Source organism: Solea solea, chromosome 20, assembly GCF_958295425.1.
Source record: "Solea solea chromosome 20, fSolSol10.1, whole genome shotgun sequence".
Classification (NCBI taxonomy): domain Eukaryota; kingdom Metazoa; phylum Chordata; class Actinopteri; order Pleuronectiformes; family Soleidae; genus Solea; species Solea solea.
Window position 1 is genome coordinate 4,752,637 of NC_081153.1, and position 16,590 is coordinate 4,769,226.

The 16,590-nt window shown below is 39.8% G+C and overlaps 2 protein-coding genes across 6 annotated transcripts; both read right to left on the reverse strand.

The window, feature by feature from the left end:
• Positions 1 to 32: 32 nt before the first annotated feature.
• Positions 33 to 6,823, reverse strand: gtf2h4 (general transcription factor IIH, polypeptide 4). Its single transcript, XM_058619140.1, has 14 exons — positions 6,672 to 6,823; positions 5,721 to 5,839; positions 5,531 to 5,635; positions 4,791 to 4,922; positions 3,778 to 3,963; positions 3,327 to 3,435; positions 3,141 to 3,209; positions 2,939 to 3,022; positions 2,544 to 2,703; positions 2,286 to 2,416; positions 1,610 to 1,657; positions 1,447 to 1,525; positions 829 to 890; positions 33 to 720 (listed from the first exon to the last, which is right to left on the reverse strand). Exons 2-14 carry the CDS (start codon positions 5,837 to 5,839, stop codon positions 610 to 612), a joined length of 1,395 nt encoding a protein of 464 aa, XP_058475123.1. The 5' UTR covers positions 6,672 to 6,823; the 3' UTR covers positions 33 to 609.
• An 809-nt stretch (positions 6,824 to 7,632) lies between these two features.
• On the reverse strand, positions 7,633 to 16,271 carry c20h6orf136 (chromosome 20 C6orf136 homolog). 5 transcript variants are annotated; one of them, XM_058619778.1, is made up of 9 exons: positions 16,182 to 16,271; positions 15,207 to 15,290; positions 14,246 to 14,498; positions 12,810 to 13,457; positions 11,474 to 11,562; positions 11,119 to 11,319; positions 10,167 to 10,236; positions 9,560 to 9,747; positions 7,633 to 8,148 (listed from the first exon to the last, which is right to left on the reverse strand). In XM_058619778.1, the coding sequence occupies exons 3-8, from the start codon at positions 14,342 to 14,344 to the stop codon at positions 9,604 to 9,606; spliced, it is 1,251 nt and encodes a 416-aa protein (XP_058475761.1). In that variant the 5' UTR covers positions 14,345 to 14,498; positions 15,207 to 15,290; positions 16,182 to 16,271; the 3' UTR covers positions 7,633 to 8,148; positions 9,560 to 9,603. The 5 variants fall into 5 exon arrangements, 4 of the variants coding, with proteins under 4 accessions (XP_058475761.1, XP_058475760.1, XP_058475759.1 ...); XM_058619777.1 differs by having other exon boundaries at positions 16,050 to 16,203; XM_058619776.1 differs by lacking the exon at positions 15,207 to 15,290 and having other exon boundaries at positions 16,182 to 16,270.
• Between the last annotated feature and the right edge of the window lie 319 nt (positions 16,272 to 16,590).

Genomic DNA, 16,590 nt, shown 5'->3' on the forward strand with positions numbered 1-16,590 from the left:
AGAATGCCTTACAAGAATGACGAATTCTCGTGTATTTTTTCATGTTTTATTTCATTTTCTTTTCCTATATACAGTATGTTGATTTTGATCCCAGAGCTGATTTATCTTTTTTAACGTTAAGTTACTGCGACGTCTTACCTCTCTCTACCACTAGAGGGGTATTTGTCTAATGTACTGTAAAGTCATGTTCCTCCAAAGTAAAGAATAACTTCTCAAGTCTTAAGACTTTGATCGGAAGTCTCAAATCTTGGATCTCAAGTCTCAAGTCTAAGTCAGATGCAAGTCGAGTGTGTGGGACTTAAGTTCAACATCGCAGTGGTGTTTCAGTTTTTTTTGGTTTGATGTTTCTCAGCCAAACTCATGTATTGGAAAGACTGAACAGTCAAAGAAAAACAAAATCTAGTTTTAAACAAGTAAAATAAAAACTACATTTAAATGTGACATCAGCAGAGGATCATCAGCCATAAACAAAAGGTGAAAAGGTTCCGTTTCTCAAACCTGAATTCAAAGTCTTCCCAGTCTTAATTGCTGTATATGCAGTATATAAGACATGGGTTCATCACTGTCCCATGTACAAAATAAATGTTGTATGTGTCCTTCTTTTCAACATTATGGGTGAGTCTTCTGTCGTTTCCAGAATCTCTTGACCTCGCTGTGTCCCTGCGGAGACACCACCAGCACCCTCTGAGCCACGTCCTGCCACACCAGACAGCCCAGACCCTGGAGCACAAACGCGTGACATTAAAAGAGCAGCATGTGACTTTACACGCGACCAACGATAAGCTTGTCTGTGCGTATTTTTTGTTCATTAGGAAACAAAAATCAAACCTGAGCTCGATCTCGCAGCACCTCAAAGTCAGCCTGAGAGAGGAACTGGTTATAGAGCACTCCTGAGACGTGGACAACAAAAAACAAACAAAAACAGGGGAGAAATGGCATTTACAGGTCAGTGCAAGATCAAACTTTATCATTTCAGTGTATAATTGTGTGTTTATACTGCACAGCTCTATAAACTGAGCTCATTGAACAGAGTAAGAGAGTAGAGCGTGTTCACAATCAAGAACGTAGAAGTGTCTGACATTATAAGTAAACAAAGACAGGGTTTTAAAAGAGACATTATAAAGCAGTGGAGAAGTAATTGTTGTATAGCTGGGAATAGTACTAGTGGAGTCGCCCCCTGGTGGCTATTCAATACAGTCTTAATTCCAGTTTAGCTTTAACCACCGAAACAGAAGACAACGTCTTTTTTTAAGATTATTTTTTTAAGATTATGTATCGAGTACTGGACCTTGAGAGAGAATGAAGGACATGTGAGCACTGACACCATGAGCAGACCAGAAAATAAGAAGTATGACTAAATAAACTTTAAAACATGAGAAATTAGGGAAAACAAAGAAGGTAAATATCTATTCTCCAAGCTACTGCACACAAATGAAGCACACTTACCCTCACTGAACTGCAGTCGATCTCTCTCCAGCTCCCACAGACGGATCTGATCTGTGATGGTTGGCGGCAGCACTTGGGTCTAACGCACGAAAATGAAGAGAATGAAGACACACAAAATACACACACACACATACACACAACAGATGCTGTAGGTGTGACGTACCTGTTTGAGCATGACAGGATGAGCTCTGGTCCTTAGAAAGTGGATGATCTGCAGAGGGTACACGTTCAGCCCGGATTAGACAAGGATTTTAAGGAGAAACACACCGTATGCACTCGATCGTAGTGTTTCCCCTGTGACTCGCTGAAGTGCTGTACTCGTGGCTTTTGGCAGAGTTATACTAACAAGATGTCTTCAGTTAGTCCGCTGGTTCGTGTTCATGATAAACCGTTTTTGCCAACTTAAGTCACTCACACCAAAGACCAGAAAGAAAATCTACATCTGGGCCACACCTGACAGTTTTTTTGGGTCAGTTTGTGTCACTGAGGTGAATCGGAACAAGACATTACAAACAAGAAAGTCACAAAACAACACATCCAAACAACTCTTGGGTGCTGTGGTGTTAAAATTGCTGATTTTCTCGATGGACTTTGGTGCAGGGAGGGAGAGGTTTAAAAACATCAGTTTCCTATTGGAAAAGTCTGTCTAACAGCTGAGATAAAGACGTGAACATGCTCTTAAGATACCATAGACATAAATTGATGTAGATTTTACTTGGCAAGTCTTGAGTTAGGTGGCAAAAATCTGTTTTTTAAATATTATTAAGAGAGCGTGGCTGCTCTTTTCTTTCCTTTCCCCCTTGCACGTATTCATACGGCGTTGTGCTGTGGCCGAGTACCTGCTGTGCAGTGATGCCGTTGGCGATGGCCTGCTGTACCGACTCCCTCGTCACCTGAGCCACCACGACGTTGGAGAAGCGATACAGCATTTCACTGAAGAGAGCGACCAGAGCAATCTGAAGTTCTGAGGCTGGGAGAAAAAGATTGCTCATTAAATGTTCCCACATTTCTTTGCATAGAAAATTTGAACATGTGCGTGAAATGTGTTCCTCAGTTTTACATGAGCAACACGACAACCTGTCAGTGTTCAGACTTACTCGTGTAGGCGTAGACGCGATAATTTGTTTCCACCACAATGTAGCCCATTTCTCCAGTACCAGGAGTGGTAGACAAGGACGAGGAGGAGGAGGAGGTGGTCGTGACACCTGCAGCCAGGGAGATGGCCAGTCTGGTGGGGTAGTATCGCCTCGATTTTCTCTGATGACAAAACACAGAGGAATAAAATAATTGTGATATGATGCCTGTATAATGATAAAGTAATGCAGAGCTCAATAACATGCACACATATACTAAGCGTTTTATGTCAAAAAGGACCAAATGATGATTTATGTCATTGTTTTATCTCTTTCAGGAAGCTAGAACATGAGTCCTTTCTATGGACAGACAGTCGTTCAAAGTGTCAGTGGAGCTTCCATCTCACTCTCATCCTCACCTTCCTCTGGAAGACGAGGCCAAACTCCCGCAGGTGCTGCAGGAAGGTGAGCAACGACTCACTCATGCCCTCCACCGAGTAATCCTTCAGCACAAAGCAACAGGTGATCGAAAAGGATGACAATGTGTCAGAGTGATATTGTAATGTTGCTTTACACCAAACACTAGGAAGTTAAACAGACAGTTAACCACAGAGCACTCACTCTGCCCAGAGTCGAGAAACTGAGTTGAAACAAGAAGGACAAGATCTCCACCAGGTCCATGCCTCTGGTCTACAAAAGACAAAAGTATGACACACACACACACATGAGAAGAGACAAGGTTTTCTCATATAAAAGGCAGGTAATCAATGACTAATCAGCTCATCCCAATAAAAGACTCACACGTACCTGTGCAGTTTTGAGGTACTGCAGTGTGATGTACCACAGCTGAGAAGCCGTGTCCAATAGGAGGAACTGGAAACCAGCTGAGGTGATGTAGGGGGCCTCTCCTGCCTCTCTGACACACAGAAGACAGAAGACAAGAAATTAGGTCTTCATTCACCTCTACGTCACTAACATTTACAATAACAATACTGCTTATATGGAGGCGAATGAGCAAGTGGACTTTATTTGTGTGTGGCTTTTCTATAATGACTTAAAATTATATGAAAATTAAGATGAAGCTACCATTACATCACTGTTTCACTTTTAATTTCATTCCAGACACATACATCGTCTGTTAAAAAGGATTTCTTCAGTGGTTTTGTTATACAGGTTTGTCTGAGGACAATGAACTTTGACCTATACTGCATTCTACAGAGCAGAAATAACCATGAAGGTGCTCTTCAGTTTGTTGTACCTTTTCATGAGGCCCGCTTGAACCAGCAGCTGTGACAGGTCCTGACTGACGGCGGCATTGGGAGAGCCCACCATGAAATGCAGAATCACCTCCCAGCGCTCCATGGCGTAGCGGTCCAGACTGTCTATGTCCCGCGCGTGGCGGTCAGGACCCAGAGAGCTGCCCTCATCGGCCCACGCTTTGCCCCTGTGCATCAACACAGTGGAGTGGAGCCTTTTTACTTAAAACCACAGGTGATAATTGTGCTGAATTTTAATTTCAAATTTGTGGAAATCTTGCATATGACACATTTCAATGGGTTGACTACTCCTATCACTTCAGCAGCAGCAAAACAAACTACAGTACTTATATTTATGAGGTCAGATAAGAACTGGTCTTGAGTAACTGTGGTTACCCTATGCTGTTTGAATGTGTGTGTGTGTGTCTACAGCTCTTTATCTAACAGCTGATTCTTTCATTACTGCCTTTTCCACTTTACTTAAAATCGATCCGCTATCAGTTCACACAGAAAAAAACACAGTCTGTTCTTCTAGATGCATTTTTGATGAGGAGGATAAAGCGGTAGAAGACGATTGAATGATAGCTGTAAGTGCTCGCTGTACACGTCACTATATTTACTACAATAACTTCATAATAAAAGTCTACTTTTGTTGCCAGTTAAATGCTTTTAATGTGGCGCTGCACCAGTAGTGAATACACAATTTCGTCTACAGCTGTCTTCACAGATACTCATAATTGTTGAATATTAATACTAGTAATATCAATATTGGTGAAAATATGTTGTGGGTCATAGCTCCATAACTGTGTTGCCTCTTTTTATGATAGATCATAACTTAAAAACATTTATTAAAATTCAGATTTTCCAGTCTGTTTCTTAAGATTAGATTCATACTGGTAGAATGAGATTTGATTTACCATAAATTACACCAAGCATCTTTACCTTCTATAAACACGACACATGCTGAACCTCATCTAAATTACAGCTGATTTCAGATTTGTGGGAGGAGACGTACCCGCCAAGCAGAGCAATCCTCAGGTTTGCTTTGAACACTGGATTTAAAATGTATCCCTGCAGACCGCCCTGCAGCTGCTGACTGTGCCAGAGGCTGAGTCCGGTCAACACTAAGACACATTCATCATGGTTCCTGCAGGTGAGAGACAAAGACCAAATTAATCATTCTTGTTATTCTTTGGTGTTTTATGACACTTGTAGTATCTCTCCCAAATCATTGGAAGATGATTTTTGCTGTTGTTGTTATCTGTTGTTAAAACAAAAACTGATGTAGGAACTAAAATAATCTACAGTCTAATGGAAATGTCACAATTAGAATCAGGAAAACAGTGAAGACAAGCTATGACAACACAGAGACGCAGAAGAGCAACATTTAAAGATATAAACCATTACATTTAGCAATAACCTATAGTCATTTTGCAGCAAGTAACCTGTCGCACAACAGTTTACATAAAAGCAGTTACACCAACTATAACATAGTGAGAAACACAGGTTTTAAGTTGGGGAGTTGAGGCAGAAGGTTCTGTATCAGAAAAAATCCCTGATCCAGATACTTATTATTACAGAATGAAACACAGTTCCTGTGGTCAAAACCTGTGTCTGGCTGCCAACAGGCATTCTAGAGAACAAATGCAGGTGGAAATGAAAGGGAACATAAGTAAAAGTCCCCAATGTAAATGACACACCGTAGCACAGGAAAACAGTGAGCATAATGACGACATAGTAAGAACAGTGACTCACTTCTGACTGTCTTTTTTCACCCACAGTGCCACTGCGGCCTGTGGCAGGGGCTGATCCAGGAACAGCATACGCATCACGTAGTTTTTGGCCAGACAAGGGAGCTCCCTATGGAAGATTGCACACGATATAACATGATACAAGAATTACAGTCCCCGACATTCAGATGAGAAGTACTGTACAGCCACCGTACCTGTAAACAGCCAGACATGTTGCTGGATGATTGTAAAGTCTGTCCAAAATGTCCGGGCTGAGCTCTTTCAGATACTTGTGCAGATTCTGACACTGCAGCTGAACGCGTAGCTTCATCATCTACCAAAATAAACAACATCATCAATACATTGACCAAATCCAAGCCTTTACTCTGAGCAGAACATTGGACCAAAATACTTTTCAAAGGTCCACAAGCTGAGAGAAATTTGTTTACTCTTTGGCTTCACACTTTAATTTGGCATAGCTTTAAAACTTACATACCATAACAAAATTTGCCAAACTACTATAGCTTATATGTAGGGTTTTTGCTTTACTAACACAGAATATTTCAAAATGATCTTGGCTAAATTCACTTAAATGTTGACTTGAACTTAAATTGGGCTTGAATTTGGCTCAAATAACCAAAGCTTTTAAATTATTTTAATGAATTCAGCACAAGGTAAATGTAAATAGTTTATATGTTATATTTACTAACTTGAGCTTTACTAACACAGATTATATGGAATTCATCTTAAATTATGTCGCTTATAGATTGGATTTACAGTTCTGAAATGTATTTATTCAAAAAGAAACATAGCTTATGTAACCTTTCTAGCTAAGGTTATGTCGAATTCAGCTTAATTAACACCTCGTTAATGGAATGTAGCTTAACTATCATAGCTTATAGATTGGATTTGCCTTTTTTAAATATAGAATACATCGAATTTATTCTTATCTTAGCCAAGATACTACATGTAACTTTTCTAACCAAGCTTATATCGAATTCATCTTAATGAACACATTTTTATTCGAATGTATCTTAACTAGCATAGCTTATAAATCGAATTTAGCGTAACTAACATCTTATATCGCACTGACAACAAAGCAACTGTCGAGAACCGAGAATCGGAAACTAAGTTAGTTTTATAAGTAAGAAAAAGATGTTGCTTACCGTGATGACGGGCAATGAGTGTCAGGAAACACCCGGTGAAAAAGTCATTAAATAATATAAAATACAAAGTGCATTTGTTATGATTTTGTGGCTGTTTTAGGGTAAAGCGGCATGTTTGGGCTGCACTAGAGGAGAGTGGACCCGACTTCCGCTTGTCAGATCACGTGACCTATGGTGAGCGTCCTCATTGGTCTTAATCTTGTTCGTTGAACGAGTGAAATGGCTCAGTACTGCCACCTGCTGTGCTGACGTCGCTCCACATGGAAGATGATTTGTTTGAGAAACAGAAAGACAGACGATGCTTGATGTAATAATTATAGTTTGAAACATTTTTCCATTTTTCCATTTTCCATGACGTTCATTTAATTTGCTACTAACACACAACAGGAAGGATGAACGTACACAGATGTACTAATGTTTTATTGTTTTTAAACGACGCAAACAGAATAAAATGGAGAGATGAGCAACTTTTAATTGTGGAGGACAACATAACACCTCTCAGTGTACAGCCTGTCGGGATTTATTATTATTAGAAGAAAAATTCCCAAAAAGACAACACCTATGAATGAATATTGCTTTAACAAATGTATTTGTCATTAGGTGAATTGTAAGAAACAGGCTCCTCATTCCAAGTGCAATATACTATTTATGCTGTAACTATCAAGGCCATATTCTATAGTCTATAGTCTATAATGTACATTCAACATTATATTTTTACTAATTGTTTATAGTCTTAGGGTTAATTTCTTCTTATACTGTAATTTTCTTTTTTTTGGTAGTGCATGTTTATTATTTATTATCTGTATCTTTACTGTCTTGCTGCTGTAACAATGTCAATTTCCCCACTGCGGGACAAATAAAGGACTATCTTATCTTATCTTATGTTGTGCACACAAAGTGCGGCATTTGACCCAAACCCTAACCCAATTCTTCTCTCGATCAAAGAGGACAAACTCTGTCGTCGATCATAAGATTTCTTTATTCACACAGCCAGGATTTGTTGCATCAATATACACAGAATTCAAACACAAGACCATAATATTTGTGACGGATGTTTCTACTGTATGTATGAGTGAATGAATATCGGAGAGTGTTTGTTTTAACAGCGACTGTTAACCTACTGCATGCTTTATTGCTCACGTTCAAGAAGCAGTAAAATGCTGTGGAGTTGAATCTCGACAGTGAAGTCACATCAAATGCTGGAGCACAGATTTTTAGCACTTAAGTCATTCAGGCACGAAGCTCGGAGCAAAGAGACGTTTAGCGACAATGACGTACAGGGATACATTTCTCATATTTAGTGTGTGCGTGTCAGGGATTTTCCAAGAATCAGGTGAAAAGTCTTTAAATGCAGTAGTGAGTGATTCCAGTTCCATGTCAAGTGTCCAGGTTTGTGTCCTTGTTGTCTGATTCCCAGCGACTGTTCTTTGTGTGGCTGTAAATCTGGAGGGCGATGATTGACGACGTCACAGTCAGTCTGTAGAAAGACAAAGAAAGCGGCTTTATTATACATATTCACACATGCACATTTGTTTACTGTTGTCCATCTACCCATGTTTTTTTAGTATAGTATATATCTCTCTCTCTCTATATATATATATACGTGTATATATATATATATATATATACACATATATATATAAATAAGATATCATGTATACAGTTGTGTATATATATATATATATATATATATATATATACTGTATGTATATACACCTCTTTATACATGTTATCTTCATTTTATGGATCAAATAGCTTTTATTTGGGTGGAGAAGGGGACAAAAATGGCTCTTTTAATACTAAACATTACAGAAAACCTGGACAATGCAAACAAAAAGGTTGGACTCTATGGAATAGGAGCTGCTCCCAGTGTAGTGTAAAGGGATAATTCTAAGGTTTTGAAAACACAACAGGTGATAATAATGTAATGGAAATATAATTGTACAATTGTTGATAGAGCCTCCTAATTTCTATAGTGTCAACAGCAGCTACACCGACATGACCATGACCAGATTTTATATACACTTTATATTTCCCTTTTCTTAACCTTACCCTCTGTCCCTGTTGCATTGGCGGATTTGCTAAATAATTCTACGGTTACTAGTTAATAATATAGTCTTTAAAAGTAGGAAAACACCCAGCCAGTTAGCAGGCGCTAACTCACAGTGGAACAGCACAGCACTCTCACAAACATGAGCGCTGCGGTTATAAAACATGTACAAATGTAAGGCTACGGTGCAAAAATTATAATCTATGGTGTTACAGTTTTTAATGGTGAGGTGTTTTTGTTTTAGTCAAGTCATGGAGAATTATTTAAAACCCATTAAGCTTTAAATGATTTTACTGATCATTAAAAGGTAAGACACACAAATATACCTGATCAATGTAACATAGAACTTCTTTGGAGTCACACTTAGAGACAAACACTCGCCATAATTCGTCTTAAGTGAACGTTTATTTGAAAAGCTTATGGGAGCCATTTATGTTTGAGAGATTTCTGTTTCTAAATCTCTATACAACAGAGGTTTTGAGTGCACAGACAGCACGAGGAACAGGCATCACTTTAGAAATTATAAGAACACCCAGGTTAGCAATAAAACTTAAAAGGTTTCTTATACACAAACAGAAAATTGGCATCCAGCATCTTATCATTATTCAGACAGAAAGTAAACAAGCATACTATAATAACCCCGCACATACAGAACGCTTTACAGAGGACGAAGATGCTGATGTGCAGCGAGATCTATCATTCTCCACTTCAGGTTCAATGATAACAGCTAAAATACAAGTCAATGCAAATCTATGAGATTATAGAACAGAAGGAGTTTCATTTTTATTGTCTTTCCACGTTGAAAACAAACAAAACGTCACATGAAACTTGGACATACTGTCGATTCCACCGGCCGTTGTCCTTCTAGCAGTCGCTCTGGAGTTAGTTTCTACTGTGTCGCAGCGAGGACAGGAGGAGGGGCAACAGGTTGAGGGCGGGCCGATGCTCCTGGGCCCCCAGAGCCACCAGAGCCCCGGCCAGGAGGGAAGTTACTGTGGGCAGGACAGGTGGTTGAACCGGCATCACCTATAACACAGAGACACATGACATCGATACTCAAAAACATGGCAATAAAATAATAACCTCGCTGAAAGTTTTATCCAACTGGAAAGTGCGATTTGTGTTATATTCTAAACCGCGCATCAAAGAGAAAATCAGACTTTACATCAATGAACACAGTTGTTGTTCATGCACTGCTGCCTCCATTAATATGTTCAAATGTGTTATTTAATGATGTTAGAATTTGAAAATCCTGCGTTCAGATTTAAATTAGTGACACAAACTTGGCAAATAAGGCAAGAGATGATGCACAGCGCTAAAAAATGTTGTTTTACAGGCAGAAAAGATCTACATCATGGCGAGATTAAAGCAGCAAACATATTTTTTCCAGATACAGAGACACATTAGTTCTGTGATGTGCTGAAACACTTAATAAATACTGTTACCTTTTCAACTTTATGACAATGAATGAGTCCGTCCCCTCCGAGGTAAAATGTGGAGAATGCATCATACGTCCTATAACAGAAGAAATGTGTATTTAGTGTAACTTATCACACTTTCAAAAAGGCTAACAATTGTAATGCTCTGGTGTGCAATTTGTTCCTGAAACACTTAATGTTTGCCAAAAACCTCTTCAAATATGGATAACATCTGACAGTAGCCTTTATACTCTTCCTGTCAAAGCTCTGGTTCATTTTTACAGTATTAAAGTATTATTATTATTACAGTATTACAGTAGTGGGAGGGCTACAGACACCACATTTTATAAACTCTATTCATTGACAGCGATAAGCATGTGAAGAGAACTTTGGCAAAAAGCTATTTAAAACCAATTTGGAATTCTTAAATTCTCAAATTAGACAAAACCTAGTAACAGCTACAGTATGAGGGCCCGTCCACACGGAAACAGGTTTGGGTGAATATCCATACTTTTTTTTGAAAACACCTCCCAGAGTGGGAAAACCTTGTGTTAACATGTAGACAGCTTATACACTACTTTAGGAAAAACGATGCCACCATATTGCCAGCTCTCTCTTGCACTGTCATTCGTTGTCTTGTGTTTGGAGATTGTGACAGTTCTACCAAATTACTGTCAATGTAAAGTAAGTAAAGTCAGTGTGAAAAGACACTAGATATCACTAGATATCACTCCTGTCTTGAGAGATTTCACACATGCGGGTGAAAAGAGTGTTGAAACGACACGTAAATGTAAACAAACAGACATTTCCCTTTTTTTCCTCTGGCTTGATTCATTCCGTCTCCGCTTCTGTTATCATATCTGTAATGTGGACAATGTCTTCATCTCTGCTTTTGGTGTAACTTTACCACGCCACTTACAGTCCTGTCATATGTATTTTGAGTCGCCGTCTTTACTGAATGTCGCAGATTCCAGGTTACCTATAGAGACTAGATTTGTCTTTGCGATAAAAGCGAAGAAGCACAGAATGGAAAGGAATGCCCTTGATCCTCCAGCGAGCCTGAATGGTTCCGTCCTCCACGTGCTTGGTGAGCTTCAGCACCTCGAGTTGAGACTCAGTTAAGTAACAAAGACACAGCAGGCTCCACAGGGAGACGGCGACCTTGTACTGCGTGAGGCCTCTGCACACACAGACACACACCACAGACACACACAGACACACACAGACACACACGCAATGACAGTGCACACAAGAGTAGAGGATTTGGTCAGAGCAGAAACGATGAAATCAAATCACACGCGTCACCATCAACCAAACGGAACAAAAAGATTCACCTGGTCTTGAAATTCAGGATGGAATTGATAAACTCCACGTCATAAGAATACATGGTGTAATCGTGATTCTTCATAAAGAGTTTTGGAAGCTGCAAAAAATAAATAGAAACTCAGTCAGCTAATGTACAATTAGCATAAATGAGACGTGAGACAATTAATCAATAAAATAAATAAATTAATATTTAGTTTTTTTGTTTTTCTTAAAAATAATCGGTCAACTATTACAAACACTATTTTTTTTCTTCTCAGAAACATCATAAATGCTGCCACAACTTTTATTTTTATTGAATTGCACTGCAGTGCAGACATAACATTTAGGTTGGAGAGACAGAACATGAATTCCTTTTTTTTTTTTTTTTATTAATTAAAATAGAAAAAAATTGAAGCTTTATTGTAAAACACAACAAGATGATAAAGTGCTACCCTGGTAGTAAAGGAATTACCAGTTTGATTAAGTTTTAATGCTGCCACTAAGGGACACTATTGTCTAATGTAACTACAGAAGGTGAGGACAAAGTGTCAACACAGTGTCAACAATTCACCTCCTATTTAAACTTTCATGGTTATAATTGTGACTAAATCTAAATCACCACCCAAATACAGTAATTTTTCTTTGGGCCATAACCTACATCTTAAGAAAATGTCATTCTTTTTTTGACTTTGGTGCAAAACTACCTCAGAAGAGTCTCAGCAATGTTAAGTGTTTTTTTTTCTACTAAAGTCGTCTGATATAAAAAATAGACGTTATTAGGTTAGGTTAAACTTTTTGATAAACAATGTGAAAAACTGTCTTTGACTCTGCACTGAAAGACATATATCAATCTGGATCCGGATTTTTCAAAGTCTGACATGGCCTTCTGAGGACAGCACTTCATACTGAGAGTAGATCGGATCAGACAGATCACTTATGTCAAGAGCTTCCTTTTTTAAACTCAGTCTTTTCCTGCCACTGAGCTGCTTCTGTTAAGTCCATTTGAAACTGTATGAAAATATGAAATGTGGGCCTGTAGTGACTAATCGATTATTAAATCACTTGGATACGAAAGTGGACGTATTGTATTTTCATATATAGATCAGGAATGGGGCTGGGTGATTTGGCCAAAAAAAAGATTACATTTTTTTTTTTAAATAATTTGATGTGTAATTATTGTGATAAAATAATTAAATATTTGAGTTTTGCTCCTGAGTGAATGTTAAAGAAACCAGTTATTTATGATTTTAAACTTGATCATTAGACAGAAAACAACAACTTGTTTAATACGCAAAGAGTTGTACTAGAGGACAACAGCCTCAGCTCACAGACAGACGTGCCTCCCCAGACAGTGTTTGTTCTTACCTCTATCCTCAGTCTCTCGTACATCACAGCCATTTTCTCCTGCTCTTCATTGTCTCCTTGAGCATGGCCGCCCTGTGCGCTCTCTGCATGCAGACACAGAGTAATAGGATGCAGACGAGGCCGCTCTGCACTTTTGTTGTCCTCCTGCTTCGATTTCAGCCAACTGTCATAAATGGGCTCCATGCCCGGGCAATGGAAGCAATAAAACTGAGAACCGTTCATGAACGGTGCGGGACACCGCTCTGCTTCAAACAAACTTCTGAAGCAGCCATGTTCTCTGTCTATGGCAAAAACACCGTTTCTCATGCTGATGTCATCCTCTTGGCTGCCGTCCACCGTGGTCAGGGAGAAGGACTTGGGAGCCTCAAGAGACAGAAGCTCTCGTAGGTTAAAGTGACCCAACAGTGGGATGTCCTGCAGGGAGCGGAGGCCGTCCGACTCTCCCCGCCGCACCAGCACGCACACACCGAGAGACTCGTCCCAGACATCGTCATAGAAACCTCCTCTCTGAGACGGGCTGGCATTGTGAAACGGGTGGGAGAGCGCCGGCTGCTTGACGCTCTGATACCTCAGGCTGTTGGGTGGTGCCAGGGCCCATGACGCACTGCTCAGAGGGCGCGTGTGACGGATCCACCACAAGTCCACTGCCTGAAGGACCAATAAAAAAAAAGCCAGTAAAGTCATCTTCAACATACCAAACTCTGAGAACTTTCACTCTGTGCCACTGGAGAGCAAACTGTATGATTTTTGTAAACCTCATAGGCTTACACTGATCAATTCTATACCATAAAATGCTGCTATATTTGTTTTTAAATCATGTTTTTGAAGGAGAAAGTGGCAGAAACAGTGTAAAACACTTAGAGATGTTATACTTTGTGTATTAATAATATTGGCCTCCAAAATCCTATATTGTTCTCACATTTAAGTGGGGTTTTTGGAAGTGTGATTATATTAGTAACTGAGGAATACACGCCCTCATACATACACTGTCAAACTGATTTTAAAACACTGAACTCATAAATCTGACCTCATAAATCAACCCCTGCAAAAGTCTAGGATTTCCTGAGAATATGTTTGCCACTTTGTTATCGCTGTCTGACAGCATTATACGAAAGAGAAACTGCGTTGTGTGTTCCTTTGTAAACGACTCACTCCTCACGCAAGTCCATAGAGAAAAATCTATGGACATCAAAAACATCAAGGTACAGAGTAGACGTGGATCCATTGCTGCAGATTGGCAGAACTGAGAAAACTCAGAACTCAGTGGACTTTGGTGTGGGGCGGAGAGGAATTTACAAACTTCAAGTTTCTATTTAGAAAAGGAGGTCTAATGGCAGATCTAATGGCAAACACTGTGTCCCCACTGGCAGCCATGTTTAAATGTTTACAGTGAGTGCAAGCATTCGCTTCTTAAAATGTTACTTGGTGCACATTACCTGGCCAAGAGCCCAGTTTTGTTTCTTTATGGGCTGCCTTCTGCTACGGCTGCGGACACAACCCACCCAGAAGGCGACACCCCCTCTGCTCACAGCCATTCACTACAGGGGCCCGAGGCAACCCCAGTTAGCAGCAGAGCATCACCCACAGTACGGAGGACGCTGCAAGGACACACAAGGACCGTTTCCTTTCGATTTGACCAGCCTGGAGGAATCCCAATGACAGCAGCAGGTTTTTTCACCTCCGAAGAACCTGAGACCACAGAGGGGAGAATAAAGAAGTGATGAGAGAGAGCAGGAAAATGACTGCATTCTATTGTGTAACATGACAGACACTGTATTATGTCTGGTTTTTAATAGGTTATCAAAATAATCTCTAGCACCAAATCATGGTCATGTTTGATACAGTGTGTCTGTCAAGAAATACTATCAGACCCAGCTGAAGGCATCGCTGCTGAGTTTTTTGAACAGTAGAACAACAGAATTCACAGCTGAAACATTTTTGTGGACTCTTCTTTGCATTGTCTTTTCCATACTCAAACATATTTACAACCCTTTTGCTATTGTCTGTCTTAATATAAAACAAATTACCTGTGCTGCACACAGGAATGTTGCATAGCGATCCAAGAGTTAAACAACTCTGTACTGAGCAACGCAGAGAACATTGTGTTTACTTCATGGGATTAAGCGACATTGTGTGAACTCATTTGACATTTGTTTATATTTAAAAGTTACATGCATGTTAAATAATGATGTTTAGCTTTAAAGCAGGAAAATGACAACTGGATATTCAATGGTATCAGTCATGAATAAAATGAGGGCACTGGTGGACCTTGGTGTTCCACTGAGGTTGTCAAAGCTGATGCCAGGAGCACATGACCTGCAGCAGACCACACGTTTATAATCAGGCTCCATGGTGACAGCGGAGAGTGAACTAACCAGAAACAAACATACTACTCACTCTAAACTGATGTCTCATAAGCAGCAAACTGCAGTTTTACAACAGGAAGCGTGCACAAGTGAAGTTTCTCTACTCAGTGAACAGCTGCAGGTGGTAAAACATGGACATGTTTTCCTTTAATGTCTTTCATTAAAAGAAATAAAACAACAATCCTAAAAGAAATTACCTATATAACATGAAGACTATTTGTCAATTGTATGTTGTTCTACACACATTCATACATGCATTAATGTTGTGCAACAACAGATGAGCCTAGGGCTGCAACTAACAATTATTTTCACACCCATTAAAATGTTGATTATTTTCTTGATTTATCGAGTACTTCTTTTGTCCGTAAAAAGTCAAAAAAAATGTTGACCGGTGTTTACCAAATCTGGAAACGATGATGCTCTCGAAACTCAAGTATTCAGTTTTAATGGTTGCTTTGCTTATATGGAGCAAAGAAAATGAAACTAACACATCAGAAAACACTCGGTTAATCAATACAGACGACACCTCTGAATATTCGCTGATTTTTGGCGTGTAAATAATTAGGATGCGAATCCAAAACAGCGTTGTAGCGTTTTTAATGAACTGCAACACCACCGCCACCGCTCATCACATTGCCCCGGTAATTCATATACATGTCGGTAGGAACTGAAACGGCAGCTGCTATCGATCAACACCTGAGTCAGGACTTGGTCCATTAATAGCCGCGACATATGTGGGTTTTAGACGTCTTTGGCTGACAGCTACCTTCCATGATCTGGGCTATACCGACTGTCAAATATGCTAGTGTACTCGCTAACTAACTGCTAGCTATAAGCTAACCACCGGCTTGTCGAAAAACCGCGTCAGGTTTACCTTTTTCCAGACGAAACCCCACACCCACGTCCGTCTAAACGCAACAATCCTTTAGCACGGCTCCCGTACAGTAGTCACCAGTCTGTCAACGACTGCGGTGACGAGTTAATACGCGTAACTTGGCCAACTTACACAATGTCATTACAGTCCCGTGTGTGTCCTTGCCCGGCCAAACACTCGTCACGTCACTGCCCGCGATGGTGCTGCGTTCACGACCGCCGGAAAAAACACCACTGACCCAACTGGACAAGTGGCTGCACAATTAAACCACGTTTCATCCTCACGTTCAAACTAAGGACATATCAACTACAATGAGAATAAGTAGTGCAAACATAACTAGTTGTGTGATTTGTGTGCATGTGATTAATTTCTGGTTTAATATTGATATAGGCTTCTTATGGCTCTTTAATAAGGATTCTAACCCTGACATTTTCTTGACCTTGCTCTTGACACTACACATCTGGAGAGGAGTATCTGTAATGGTAATGCCAGACAGTCAAACTTGCTGATTAAATGTTGAAAAAGGTCTGTATCATACACG

What these genes read in the sequence shown, in the direction of transcription:
- gtf2h4 (XM_058619140.1), bottom strand. Translation starts at nt 5,839, where the DNA reads ATGATGAAGCTACGCGTTCAGCTGCAGTGTCAGAATCTGCACAAGTAT. An exon ending in GTTTCTCGACTCTGGGCAGA is followed by an intron (nt 3,023 to 3,140) that starts GTGAGTGCTCTG and finishes TTTGTGCTGAAG; the next exon opens with GATTACTCGGTGGAGGGCAT. An exon ending in TGCTGCGAGATCGAGCTCAG is followed by an intron (nt 721 to 828) that starts GTTTGATTTTTG and finishes TTTGTGCTCCAG; the next exon opens with GGTCTGGGCTGTCTGGTGTG.
- c20h6orf136 (XM_058619778.1), bottom strand. Translation starts at nt 14,344, where the DNA reads ATGGCTGTGAGCAGAGGGGGTGTCGCCTTCTGGGTGGGTTGTGTCCGC. An exon ending in ACGAGAGACTGAGGATAGAG is followed by an intron (nt 11,563 to 12,809) that starts GTAAGAACAAAC and finishes TATTTTTTGCAG; the next exon opens with CTTCCAAAACTCTTTATGAA. An exon ending in ATCCTGAATTTCAAGACCAG is followed by an intron (nt 11,320 to 11,473) that starts GTGAATCTTTTT and finishes CTGTGTGTGCAG; the next exon opens with AGGCCTCACGCAGTACAAGG.